The sequence below is a fragment of the Carcharodon carcharias genome, chromosome 14, assembly GCF_017639515.1.
Source record: "Carcharodon carcharias isolate sCarCar2 chromosome 14, sCarCar2.pri, whole genome shotgun sequence".
Taxonomy (NCBI): Eukaryota; Metazoa; Chordata; class Chondrichthyes; order Lamniformes; family Lamnidae; genus Carcharodon; species Carcharodon carcharias.
The window spans coordinates 39,346,502-39,359,868 of record NC_054480.1 but is presented as its reverse complement, the minus strand read 5'-3'; the positions used below and the strand labels follow the sequence as shown (position 1 = coordinate 39,359,868).

Genomic DNA, 13,367 nt, shown 5'->3' with positions numbered 1-13,367 from the left:
CCTCATCCTCTGAGGCACTTCTGGATTCATCATGTGCAGCCTCATCCAGGGCGTCAAGGTCTTCATCATCAACTGCATCCCCCCTTTCCAATGCAAGATTGTGCAGGGCGTAGCAGGCTACCACTATCAGAGAGACGCGATCTGGGGGGTACTGGAGTGCGCCCCTTGAGCGGCCCAGGCAACGGAACTGCATCTTGAGAAGACCGATGGCTCTCTTCGCCACAGCCCTTGTGGAGGTGTGGCTCCTATTGTAGCGCTCCTCAGCTTCTGTTCTTGGACGGTGTACTGGCGTCATGAGCCACCTTTGCAGGGGATAGCCCTTGTCACCCAGCAGCCAACCATCCAGTCAAGCCGGAGCACTGAAGAGCCCCAGCACCTGGGAGTGTCTGAGGATGTAGGCGTCTTGGGAGCTGCCTGGGTACCTTGCACAGACTTGTAGAATCAGCATCCTGTGATCTCACACTATCCGCACATCCATGGAGTGGAAGCCCTTCCTGTTGACAAAGGCACCAGGCTCACCTGCTGGCGCCTTGATGGCCACATGTGTACAGTCTATTGCACCCTGGTGCGGGGGAAGCCAGCAATCGCCGCAAAGCCTCTGGCTCGCTGTGTCTGACTTGCCTGGTCGTAGCGGAAGTGGATGAAGGTCAATGCCTGTCTGAACAGAGCGTCTGTAACCTGCTTGACACAAGTGTGGACAGCTGATTGGGAGACACAGCAAAGATCAACCACCGAGCCCTGGAAGGAGCAAGAGGCATAGAAGTGGAGGGCAACTGTGAGCTTCAGAGCCGCTGGCATGGGGTGTCAACCCACACAGTTATGATATAGCTCAGGGCCAGTCATCTGACAGATTGACTGTCTCCCTTGAGACTCGGAGCCTCCTTCGGCACTGTACCACAGTCATATTGAGGTAGCTGCTTCGCCGCCTGTATACCCTGGCAGCAGGATAGTGACGTCTTCTGCGGCCCCTTCCACCTTGGACAACCTCTTGGCCCTGCGTCCCTTGTGCCTGTGCCTGGCCTCCCAAAGGTGGCTCCCCTGGAGGTTGATTGTGCACTCCTGGCCTCCTCCTTATTCTATCCCTCCCTTCCTCCTCAGAGGAGTTGCCTCCAGTGGAGATGTCAGGACCCATACCCAGGCTAAATGGAGGCCTCTGGAAAGCTGCAGGTCCAAGAAAGATTACTGTCTGCAGACTGGTTTCAATGTACACAAAAAAGTCATGGAAATCGACGTGAACTGCTAACAATCAAACAGACAACTTTTAAACACTTTCAGCAATTAAAACTTTGTGTAAAACATGAACAACACCTCTGAGTCCACATATCCCGCCAGTGCATGACTTTTATTAAAAAATCTCCTACCCACCTGCCCGTTGGGCCCGTGTGCTGACCCGAAGTTCGCACGGGCCCCTCAAAATCCTGGACAATTGGCAAGTTAAGGGCCTTAACAAGGCCTTTAATTAATGGTGGGCGAGCATCCACTGCTGAGCACACCCGCCGACTGAAATATCGTGATGCCGCGCGCTGACGTCGGGACGCTCACGCGACATTTTAAGCGCTGACGTGTAGGCTCCGCCACCCACACGCCAGCCGGAAAATTCTGCCAATGTTTGACATCCCCACTGTCACCCTTCAACCTTCCCCCAACACCTTCAGAACGTTCTGATTAATGTTGAAGTCCCCTTCCTCCCAGAGAATCCCATACCCCTCATCCTGCCCACCTGCCGAATCTGTGCCCATCTACATATCCCCAACAACAAGCCTCAGCGCCCCTTCATGCGAAATCATCGTACCCTCACCCTCCAACCCCACCGGCTCTCACTGCCCCTTTTAACTCTCACCATACTCTTCTACCATGGTTACCCTCAGTTTGCATTCTAGGAATCCACCATTGACTCCACTGACTGCTCCCTGTGAACCCCTTCACATCTCTATGTCCCCCACTCCTCTTGAGACCACTACACCCCCGCATATCCCTTCAGACCTCTATAATCTCCCATGCCATTTCAGACCTCCACAACCCCCATACCCCTTCTACCTCTATGCCCCTCATGCCCCTTCAGACCTTTAAACGCTCATGCAACTTCAGACCTCTACAACTTCCACACCACTTCAGACATCTTCACACCCCCATGCGACTTCAGACCTGCATAAGACCCACCCCCACCACCCACAACCCAACACGATCTTCCCACCCTCCCACTCACTTCCAGCTGACCCATTGAAGGACCCTCTCTGATTCCCTCTTCCTCCAGCACTCCCAACCTCCCTCAGCCCCCTCTAGGCTTGAAACCCCGCTCCACCTCTTCATTCCTCTCCTAATGCCTTTCACCCCTCACCACCCCCCCACCCCCCACAACAACAACAGACCCCTGCCGCCCAACAATACCGCCTGACGTCTTCCACCTGCAACTGGGAGATCTGATTATTGGGCAAATTCTCTGGATGAAGATCCAATCCCTAGGCAAAGTCTCCGAATGAAGGTCCGATCCCCTGGTGAAGTCTCTGCATGAAGATCCGATCCCTGGGCAAAGCTGCTGTTCCAAGAACAACCACCACCTGGATGTTACTTTGTGGAGAAGATCCATGTGGTTGATGCTCCACCCATGCCGTGCTGCACATGGTGTTCCAGGGTCCAGTCGCTGAAGGCCTTCATCTTGTCCTCATCTCCGCGAGTTGCCCAAGGCTTTCTTAAGGTAAGGCCCAACTTTGACACATTGTGTTGGTCCAGACGTGTTCTGGACCGGTGTGGTTTCCCACTGGCATCACAGAGAATCGGGCATGGGGATGATTCCAGTTGGGACTTCATCTGCATCTCATTAGCAGGATGCAAATCGGTACCACGACAGCCTCTGGTGGGAAATATAACCCGCCATAGTGGGCAGTAGCAGAAGATCCCACCGTCATTTTATACCTGTGTGAAACCAATTTTTGGACCTCCCCCACTGCCCACCATTAAGCCAGCTGAGTGGGGGCAAGGGGAAATTCCATCCATTGTCCATGCCCAGGACAAGATTTTGATAGACTCATCCAAAATAAGGTTTGGAGAAGGGTGGAATTTTTCTGGATAAATTATGGAAATATCTAGACTGTGGATATGTCTAGAGTGGAGATTGGGAAGCTGTGGACATGAGGCTGGACCAACAATTGAAAAGCAAAGCAAAGGAGTGGAGAAGCATCCATTGGGCAGGAAACAATTAAGGGCAAGTTGCAGAAGATAAAAGGAAGGGGGAAATTCTGGAGAATGGGGAACAAGAAGCCAGGGGAGATGAAGGATGAAGTTGGAATAGAGTGGGCAACAAATGGCCAACAATGGGCAAGAGGAGCTCAGGTCTGAGAGTGCCAGAATGCGCACAGAGAGATAGAGGGCTGGATTTTCACCAATTCAGGATGACTCGGGGGTCCTTTAAAAATGATAGGCAGATTCCAATTCCAGGATTCCCGACCCCATTCCCGAGTTGTCTGCTTTTCAGGAGTGGCTTTAAAGGGTGCAGGCTGGTTCATGTCAAATGCCTGCACTTGGCACTCCTGACCTGGCTGATTCCATTGAAGAGATAGGCATGCTCTATACCTTCGCAATTTTCATGGAGTTGGGCCAGGGTTTTAAAGAGTCATGGTTCACAGCTCCTTAGAGGAGTCACGAACCCAAGAGAGGACTTTTTAAAAGATAAGTTCAAAAAGTTGTCCTTATGTGCCCATGCCAACCTGTGCCCCCATCCACTCTCCATGGTACCTCTTGCCCCCTATGCCAAGCTATGGCACTTCCAAGCCCATTGATATACACTATAGAAACAATGAGTCCTATAGGATTAATTGTAGGTTGTGTAAAAAGTGCTTTAAAAATCATTTATTACTTTCCACCTCGTTTTAAAAAAGTAATTCATTCATTACTTTCCACCATATTTAAAAAAAGGTCATTTCACCACAAGACAATAAAAGTGACAATCATCCAGACCCTTTAAAGTATCAATAGCAGAAACCATAAGCTCTTTGAAACCATTTAACCTGTATAAATAAGTATTGTGAAATGGATCGCAGAAATCAGAGAGCCAGAGCGCCTTAAGCAGTGTTTTCCATGCGAAGCTGCTGTTTCAACAAGAGTAACGGATATCTGGGCTCTCAGCCAAGCAGAGTGAAATGACTTTTATGACATGGCATAGGGGCATGAGGAGACATGGAGAATATGTGGGAAGTGAGGGCTAGAGGGCTTTCAGTTTTTATTTTGACTGGGGCGTGGTCCATGGCACTGAGGTGGGCCTTGTAAACAGCCCACCTCCGCAGGGGCTGCCTCCGACCAATTTCCCAGATCAGCTGGTCCAACTCCAGCCCAAACCCACCCCTGACAATGTCCCCTTTGTGGGCACATTCTCTTCAGGGAGGTGGGCCGAGTCAGGAATTTTCCCAGCTCCCAGTACCCGCCTCAGTGATGAAAATCCAGACCAGAAGCTTTTGTTGGATAAAACACAGGAGAAACTAAACATGGCTACGGAAATCCTAAAAATAGAAGCCTAGGAAATAGCGGTTGAGAGCTTAGGCCAGACTGAGTGCAATGAGTGAATTAAAGTTGCTGAACTGGGATCCACAGTAGTTTATTGTCCAGGGAAGATCAGCAGAGGTACTGGAGAGGCACCTGGCAATAGGTAGGCTGATATTCATCGTCTTTATAGACAATCTGTTGAGCTTTTAGTGCTGTGATCCTGAAGAGCGACTTCCACCTTCAGTAGGGTTTTAACCACTATCCTTAATAGCTGTTGTGCTCCTGACTGTTTCCTACAACTTTCACCTTCCACCGTGCGAAGGGAGGATGAGCTAGCTCAGCTAACCTAACTACTCCCCTCCTGGAATTAATTAAACATATTTTAGTCTAAAGTAGAGTTGTCACCATTATGAGTATTATCAGCTGTGCAGTAGGTAACCACCAGTAATATTTTCAAACTCTATTATAGAATAATCCAATTTAATTGAACTTCATGGGCAGAATTTTACAGTCCCCAGCTGGCGGGTTTGAAGGCAGGGTGGGCTCATAAAATGCAGCGTGTGGCCTGCCCGACACCTACCTGCCACTTCTGACCTGTATTCCAGGAGGCATCAGGCACCCACCCGCCCTTGGGCCTATTAATGGCAACTTAAATGTCTCGCCTCACCCCTGCCACTATTTTACCCATGGAAGACCCATGCCACGTAAGTAGCCTGGCAACTTTAACTGTGTGGGCTGGTGTCTGTTCATATAAGACACTAGTTAGACCTCATCTGGAGCACTCTGTCCAGTTCTGGGCACCATACTTGAGGAAGAATGTGAAGGCACTGGGGAGAGTGCAGAGGATATTCACAAGAATAATTCCTGGGATAAAGAACTGTAGCTATGAGGATAGATTGGGGAGTTTGGGACTGTTTTCCTTGGAGAAAAGAAGGCTGAGAGGAGAGTTGATAGAGGTATTCAAGATCCTGAGGGGTATAGACAGGGTAAATAGTGAGAAACTGTTCCCACAAAGAGAACATCAAGAACTAGAGGGCATAGATTCAAAATAATTGGCAAAAAGAGTAAATGTGATGTAAGGAAAAATTTTTCACCCAGAGGGTGGTTGGAGTCTGGAACAAACTTCCTGAAAGGGTGGTGGAGGCAGGTTTGATCGAGGTATTCAGAAGGGAATTGGATTGCTACCTGAAAAGCGAGAATGTGCAAGGTTACAGGGATAAGGCAGGGAAGTGGACTAGGTGAAATGTTTCTTCAGAGAACCGGTGCAGGCACAATGGACCAAATAGCCATATTCTGCGCTATAAAGATACTGTGATAAAGTTAAATGTTGAAGGCACCTCCCCCAAGTCATACACCCTTAACCCTCCCACTGGCCCCCAATCCCCTCATTTCCCTCGCCTGGACCTGCCAGCCAGGCCCTGCCAATACCTTACCTTCTGCCCAGCCTCCATTAGCTTCTCTTCTTCAGGGGCTGGCTATAGTCACAGCATGACCACTGCTCTAACCTGATGTTGCTGGGACAATAGAGCTGCTGGTCATCCAACTGGCCAGCAGCTCGCTAAGGCAGGACTTCTCCCATGGGGGTAGAAGTCTCACCCTTAGCCAATTAACACTCGGCTGAATGTTAAATGGCTGCGGGACAGCCAGTATCAGAAAGGATGCATTCCCTGCCAACTCTTCAGGTGACAAGAAACTCCACCGTCCAAAAAATCCTGCCCTATGTTCTTTTCACAGAACAATATTGACCATCCAGACTTCTAACCACAATTCTATCACACCAGGAGACATTGATACTACCACCATCACTGTAGCAGTCACCAACACAAAGACTGAACCACCTAGACCCCCACAACCTTTGAGCATAGAAACACTGCCAGAGCATGAAGAAGGTACAACCTCCACTAGTTGATGGTGGTTTGGAAAGGCCAATTAGCAGTTGTAGGTTGTAAGTGTGAATATGGTAGGTAGAGTTCAGTAGTCTGACTTCAAACTGAAGTTAATAGAACATCATTGTCACCTACACACTATGAATGGGAGCAAGGTTGGGGAGGATAGAGAATTCTGTATCAGAAAGGTCCATGTGATTTGGACACTGATCTGGGCAGACTCTGGGTGCACAATATGGTAAAATGAATCAAAAACAAAAATAGCTGGAAAAACTCAGCGGGTCCGACAGCATCTGCGGCGAGGAAGACAGTTAATGTTTCGAGTCCGTATGACTTTGAGTTCCAATGGAGAGTCATACGGACTCGAAACGTTAACAGTCTTCCTCTCTGGACCTACTGAGTTTTTCCAGCTATTTTTGTTCTTGTTTCAGATTTCCAGCATCCACAGTATTTTGCTTTTATCTTAATGGTAAAATGAATGACCCACTGCTGCCAGGTCTGAGGAAAGGTTACTGATCTCTAACCAAGTGACTATTCAGCCTCCTTCGTAAAAGGGCTGGGATAACAAATTTTTTTTAAAAAACATAACATTTTTCTTTAGGACATGATCCAGCCCTTCTTTCACAGAGCAGACCGGCTTCTAAAGATCCACTGGGCCTCAAGGGATGTAGGATCTCACAGGTTGGGGGACTCCAGCCTTAGTCTGACTACCTCCACACTAATGGCCTTGTTTGGGGCTTTTGGGAGGATCAACCCCATCAAAGAGTTAGAGGAAACCCCTGGGCAAGGCCAAGTTTGACACATCAGAGTTCCAATCTAGATTGTGGCACTTCTACTGTATATTCACTCGAGTTACGGCAGGAAGACATCAACAGAGCCATGGATCTTTGGTCTCAGTATATAAATAGGGTTAATGGGAAATCAAACAGGTTTCCAAGTCCTACTGTAAAAGCTCCAACAGCTGCACCTTTCAGACCTGATCTGTATATCTCAAACCACAGTGGGGAGTTTTTACTTACCCGACCTGCAGGGAACTGGTTGGTGAAAAAGTCTTGGGGAGCCCCCAATTTGGGATTCCCTTACACGTCATGGATGTCTTTAACCCAAAGCGTGTCAGTGAGTCGCTGATCAGTTCCCTGACCAGAGGCCAGACTGATTGTGGAGAGGAGTGGGACGTTCCCCATGCTGCGGAGACAAGGCTGACAAGTTGCAAAGCTGATTTACAATCAGGTTCACAGCCCCATTATCACGTTAACTTCCAATCTGCCTCCTTGGAGCGGGTTGGCTGCCGGCCACTGCCCAGGCTTAGTTAAAGCTGGAAGTAGATGGGTTGGAGAAAGATTTGTGTTGGGAATTATATTTTTCAGAACTTAAACCCACCCAACCCTTTGTGTAGGTTAAATTCAGCCCATAGACCTCTATAGTTTGGTTCTCAACAAACCAAGTTCAGCAGTTATTGAGAAGGATTCAATATCTTGTTAACTATTTAATTTTCTAAACTTATGCCCCAGTCATTTGCCCCTCATGGAAAAAATATTAAAAACTATTTTAGTAGGTTGATTGGATTTGACAGGGCAGTCACTCAGCAACATTGTTGTAAAAGTTTGACTTAGGGACAGGAGTAGGTCTTTCAGCCCCTCAACTCTATTCTGATGTTAGATTAAATCAGAGCTAACCTGTACCTCAATCCTATTTTACTGCCTTTGATCCACATCCCTTGAGACCTTTATTCAACAAGAATCTATCAAGTTCAGTCTGGAAAATCCCTATTGGCCCAGCATCCAGAGCTCTTTGGGTGGTGATGGTGGTGGGTGGGAAGGTGCAATGGAGAAAGAGTTCCAGGTTTTTACTCACCTTCATGTGAAGAAATGCTGACTGCACTGGTCTGACTCTAATTTTTAATTTATGCACAATTGTCCTGAATTCCCCACCAGTGGAAATAGTTTTTCTTCATCTGCCCTATCGAATCCTTTCTTTATTTAAACAATTCAATTAAATCACCCCAAATCTTTTATACTCAAGGGAATACAAGCTTAGTTTATGCAACATGTTTTCAATACTCAAATCTTAAACCTGGTATCATTCTGGTGAATCTGCATAGTAGCTTCTTCGAGGCCATTATATCTTTAAGCCTTCTGGGCTGAAGCTAGTACTTAATAAAATTATGCACTGACAGCCTGTCATTTTTTACCCATCAAATTGAATGCACAAAAACAGGCCAAGGCTAGAGGTTCCTAATTTTGCAATGTGCTTTCCCAGTATGTATGTGATGTGCTGTAATTAAATTTTTGCACCCAAGTACTTACATTTCTGTCACTGTATGTTTAGATTGTGCTGCTCTCACCTGATTTAGGGTTACACTCCACTGTAGGCAAGCAGGCAAGACTGGGAGACGTATTGTAAAAGGCTGTACTTCCTGTGACAGCAGAGGTAATGCTGCTCCGGCGCACAGCAGACACCATCTTTATCTCTTTGTTGGTTTGCACTAGAAATAAGTAACAGGAAACAAGTTAGGCGTCCCTTACATTGGCTGCCTATAATCAGATTTATTCCCATCAATGGTAACACAGCCATGACCTTAATGATCTAACCTGAATGATAAAATCTAGGAATATATCTGAACAACTGAGGCAAGAAGTGTTTTTCAAAGGTTGAAGAATGTCTGTGTGTGTACCCCTGACTAACTCACCCCCTCATTCCTATTATACTTGGATTTTCAGTCCACATTGATACATTTGACAGTAATGTTGGCATTCTGGAGGGATGAAATCAAATGGGCCAAAGGTCTTTTTTCATTCTTTCATGTGGGAATTGCTGACTAGACCAGCATTTATTCTCCATCCCTAATTGCCCTTGAGAAGGTGGTGGTGAGTTGCCTACTTGAATTGCTGCAATTTAAAAAATTATAGAGGAGATTATTCAATCCATTTTCCTGCACCTGCTTTCTAAAAGAGCTCTCCTGTTAATGCCATTCCTGTGGACTTTCCCCAAACTCTTTTACAGTTCACTTTTTACAAATATTTATCCATTTCCTTTTTAAACATTATTATGGATTCACTACAGCAGTGTCTCTAGTAGGACATTGTATGTCCCCACAATCCTCTGTACAAAAAAGAAATGGTCCTAACCTCTCTTAAGAATCCAACCATTTGTCTTTGACATTCAGTGGCATTGCTGAATCCCCCACTATCAGCATCCTGGGAATTACCATTGACTATTAAATGAACTGGGCCAGCCATATAAATACTGTGGCTACAAGAGCAGGTGAGAGGCTGGGAATTCTGCAGAGAGTAGCTCATCTCCTGATTCCCCAAAGCCTGACCACCACATACAAGTCAGGAGTGTGATAGAATACTCTCCACTCACTTGGATGAGTGCAGTCCAGCAACACTCAAGAAGCTTGAAGCCATCAAGCAGCTTGCTTGATTAGCACCCCATCCATCACCTTCAACATCCATTCCCTCCATCACCAATGCACAGTGGCAGCAGTGTGTACCATCTGCAAGATGTACTGCAGCAACTAACCTAGGCTCCTTTGCCAGCATCTTCCAAACCCATGACCTCTACAACACCACCACCTGAAAGTTCCGCTCCAAGCCACAACCATCCTCGCTAGGAACTATATCACTGTGCCTTCAATGTCGCTGGTCAAAATCCAGGAACTCCCTTCCTAACAGCACTGTGTGTGTCCCTACAACACCTGGACTGCAGTGGTTCAAGAAGATAGCTCTCCACCACCTTTCCAAGGGGACTTAGGGATGGGCAATAAATGCTGGCCTAGCCAGTGATGCTCACTTCCCATTAAAGAATAAAAACAACTCACTCCTAATCCTTTTTTTGATCATTTTAAACTCATATTCTTACTGATCAGTGGAACTCACTTTGAGCTATCTATTGTTGGATGAACACTTAACTAATAGGCTGCTAACATGAATCCTATATTTCTATAAACCAGGCCAAAATCAGTTACTAACTGAAAGTATTGGAAATTCTTGAATTTAAAGCATTAGAAAATTAAAGCATCATATGGTAAATGAATTAATCAACATCAGGGCAAACTATAAATGGGAAAAGATTTCCAGAACATTGATTTTGAAAAATGCTGTGTTTTCACATTCAAGCAATGAAGCAAACAACATTTTTTACACAAGTGTAAGCAGACACCCAAGTACATTTTAAACAAGTATACTACTCGGAAATCCTTCTACCTGAGAGAAAACTTGAGCCATCTTGTTCTGGATTCAGCTTTCGCAGGCAGAATGGGCTGTCGTGAGATTCTAGTGCTGTCCCTGAGTTTTCACTCAATAGTTCAGTGAGTCGTCGTCTTCGGCGAAAGTTTATGCGGAACTGGTACAGTAAGTTACCGTCAAAGAAATGGTGACGGTTGGAGACTGCAAAACAGCAATTTGCTTAGTCAAAACAGTCTGGTTACTTTGTGCTGTTCCACTTCTAGAATTATATTAGTATTCCACAATTGGAGGTGCTGGAGCACTGACTAGCATGTTGAAGCACACGCTGGTCTTTCACTTCTTAAACCTGGATAGCAATCCAACCCAGACCAACAGAATGAAAGTCTCATTGCTTTAGTGTTTGTAAACGTCATATCTGAAATGAATTTAGGTTTCAGCTCCTAGTGGATAAGCCCAGAGATGGTGTCTTAGTTATGCTGCATCAAATTGCATTCTAATTGCCTGACCTAGAAATGTTCCACAGAGGCAAATATATATGTCCAACTATTTTCCTTTATAATCATATTTAATGACTCCACATTTCATATTTACATCAGCTTTTTCACGAGCACTGATTGGAGGGAAATATAGCACTCTAAAAATAAGTTCTTCAGGGTTGCATGGGAGTTAAAATATTAAAAATCGCAAACCCAAATCCAACCCTTTGCAAACTTAAAGCCTGTTTTATTGGAGGTGAGACGAGGCCCGAATAACCAACTGTTAAATTTGGCATGACCTGAGAGATATCCGTTCACCCAGAAACCCGTTCTTCCAGATTTCCTGACTGCAAAACAACACCCTGCTGCCACCACACCAACGCCCCCCCGCCCACCCCCCACCCCCACCCACCCAATGCCCTGCAACTCTCTTTTCAACTCCAAGTTATTATCAAGGCCATACATTCTGCAGAAAATGTACTTTTCTTATATAGGATCAGAAAGGCTACTGGTCTCTTCAACGTTTTACTTAAAGGATACATTTTTTTTAGTTGATCATCAGCCCTTAAACCTTTTTGTACCAGAAATCAGGAAATTTGATAGCACCATATCCTACAATGAAGCTATCGAACTAGTTTATCAAATACTTATGCTTGGCCCTTAGCCAATAAATAATATATGTTTAAACTTGTCACGAGAGCATTTGCGTGTTATAGAGAACTGAACCCTAATGAACATTCTGGTTCAGGCAGGAAAACATTAATTGTTGCCAGATTTAAAGGGAGGAGAGAGAAATAGAGAGCCCAAAGGGTTTAGGGTAGGAGCACCAGCAGTGGAGCCAAGGTGGCTGAAAACTGCCACTAAGGAATTTAGTGAAAACAGTGCAGCTCCCAAGGGTGGGACCAGAAGTGGGCCCCACTTCCACAGGCATCTTGGTGGCAGAGGGGGCAGACATTTCCTGTCTGCCCCCACCATCACCAGATTCAACTGTAGATCGGGTGAGCTGGAAAAGGCTTGCCCCTCCAAGCGTCCAATTGCTGTAGGCAGGGAGGAGCAGGAGGCAGCTGGGGGGCAAGATATTCCAATTGCAATGCCTCTAAAGCATTGTTTCTGGAACCACAGACTGCACCCCCCTTTGCAGCTTTTGTCAATTAAGCTCCCTCGCTCCTCCCCTCTTCCCCCCGCTCCATCCCTTCTCTAAAACAACAATAGCAAGCATCTTCCGGGACACCTTTCACTCCACTCTCTCCTCTGCAGCAGTCATCTTCTGGCATAAACATCAGTACCCCCATCCCCGTCAGCACCATGTCGGGTTCCAAGGCTTCCTGAAGATTCCACTCCAAGCTGTCCGGGAACAGTGGGAGGTGCTCTTCCCAAAGGATGGCAATAGAAGATCCTCCCACTTGACCAAGGCAGGCCTGAGCGGAGATTGTGGAGGAGATGAGCATCTGTGAGGTCCAGCAGTGGACATGGGTGCAGCGTCACAAAAGGGTCAACGACCTCCTCCAATCCACCAGAGTAAATGGCAACGTGGTGTTGCATCAAAAGGCCTCTTGTGAACGTATCAAGCAATGGAACTTTGCAGGTGAGGAGAGAGAGGCTAGGCTGGAAAATGCATGGTCATCCTCAGAATCGCATAGCACTTTAGATCATGTGACAGTTGTGCTTGATAAGGTGATTGGGTACCAGTTAGAATGTGGGAAACGTATGTGGCAAGGGAATGCATGGGGACAAAGGAATTAGATGTCTCTTGACATGCCACAAAGTCTCCACTTTGCTCATGCAGGATAAGATCAGCTTCAACTCCAATGGAAGGACCAAGGTGGGGAGAAGTGTTCCAGAGTTGAAAGTTTTGATGGCATGTAAGGAGGAAGTTTCAGAGGATCAAGGGGATGCAGGGCAGCTGTTCCACTGCAGACGGTGAGGCTAGGTTAGCCAGGCAGTTGAGTGAGAATGCCTCCAATGTGGTGTTAAGATATGGGCACACAAGGGACATGTATGAAACTGTGGTGTCCTGATAGACTGTCCTTCTCCTTAATGTCCTTCTTTCTGTTCGTCACTTCAGGTCATTGCCATAGAGTGCAAAGGTCCCCGCCCATTGAACAAAGTGACGACTCCAATTCTGGGGATGGTGACCAACAATACTTAGATGATGCACTGTCATCTGCCCCTCCGTCATCATGCAGTCACATGGATCTCAGATGGTGCGTGTGTAGAATCAGGGTTACAGACATGTGTCAGCAGCTGAGAAAGGTTGTGTCAGCTGAGGTCACTAACAGTGGGATAACTGATGGATTAGGCCCATGATAAACCCCAAGCTGATAATGGTCCTCTGATCT

General features: G+C 46.6%; 1 protein-coding gene across 1 annotated transcript in view; it reads right to left on the bottom strand.

The window, feature by feature from the left end:
- LOC121287519 (DEP domain-containing mTOR-interacting protein-like) overlaps nucleotides 1-13,367 on the bottom strand; it is a 75,931-nt gene that overhangs the window by 35,438 nt on the left and 27,126 nt on the right. The window contains exons 5-6 of the mRNA XM_041205453.1: nucleotides 10,571-10,753; nucleotides 8,707-8,847 (exon numbers count right to left, since the gene is read on the bottom strand). Coding sequence (XP_041061387.1) covers nucleotides 8,707-8,847; nucleotides 10,571-10,753 — 324 coding nt within the window. The remainder of the gene's footprint in view (nucleotides 1-8,706; nucleotides 8,848-10,570; nucleotides 10,754-13,367) is intronic.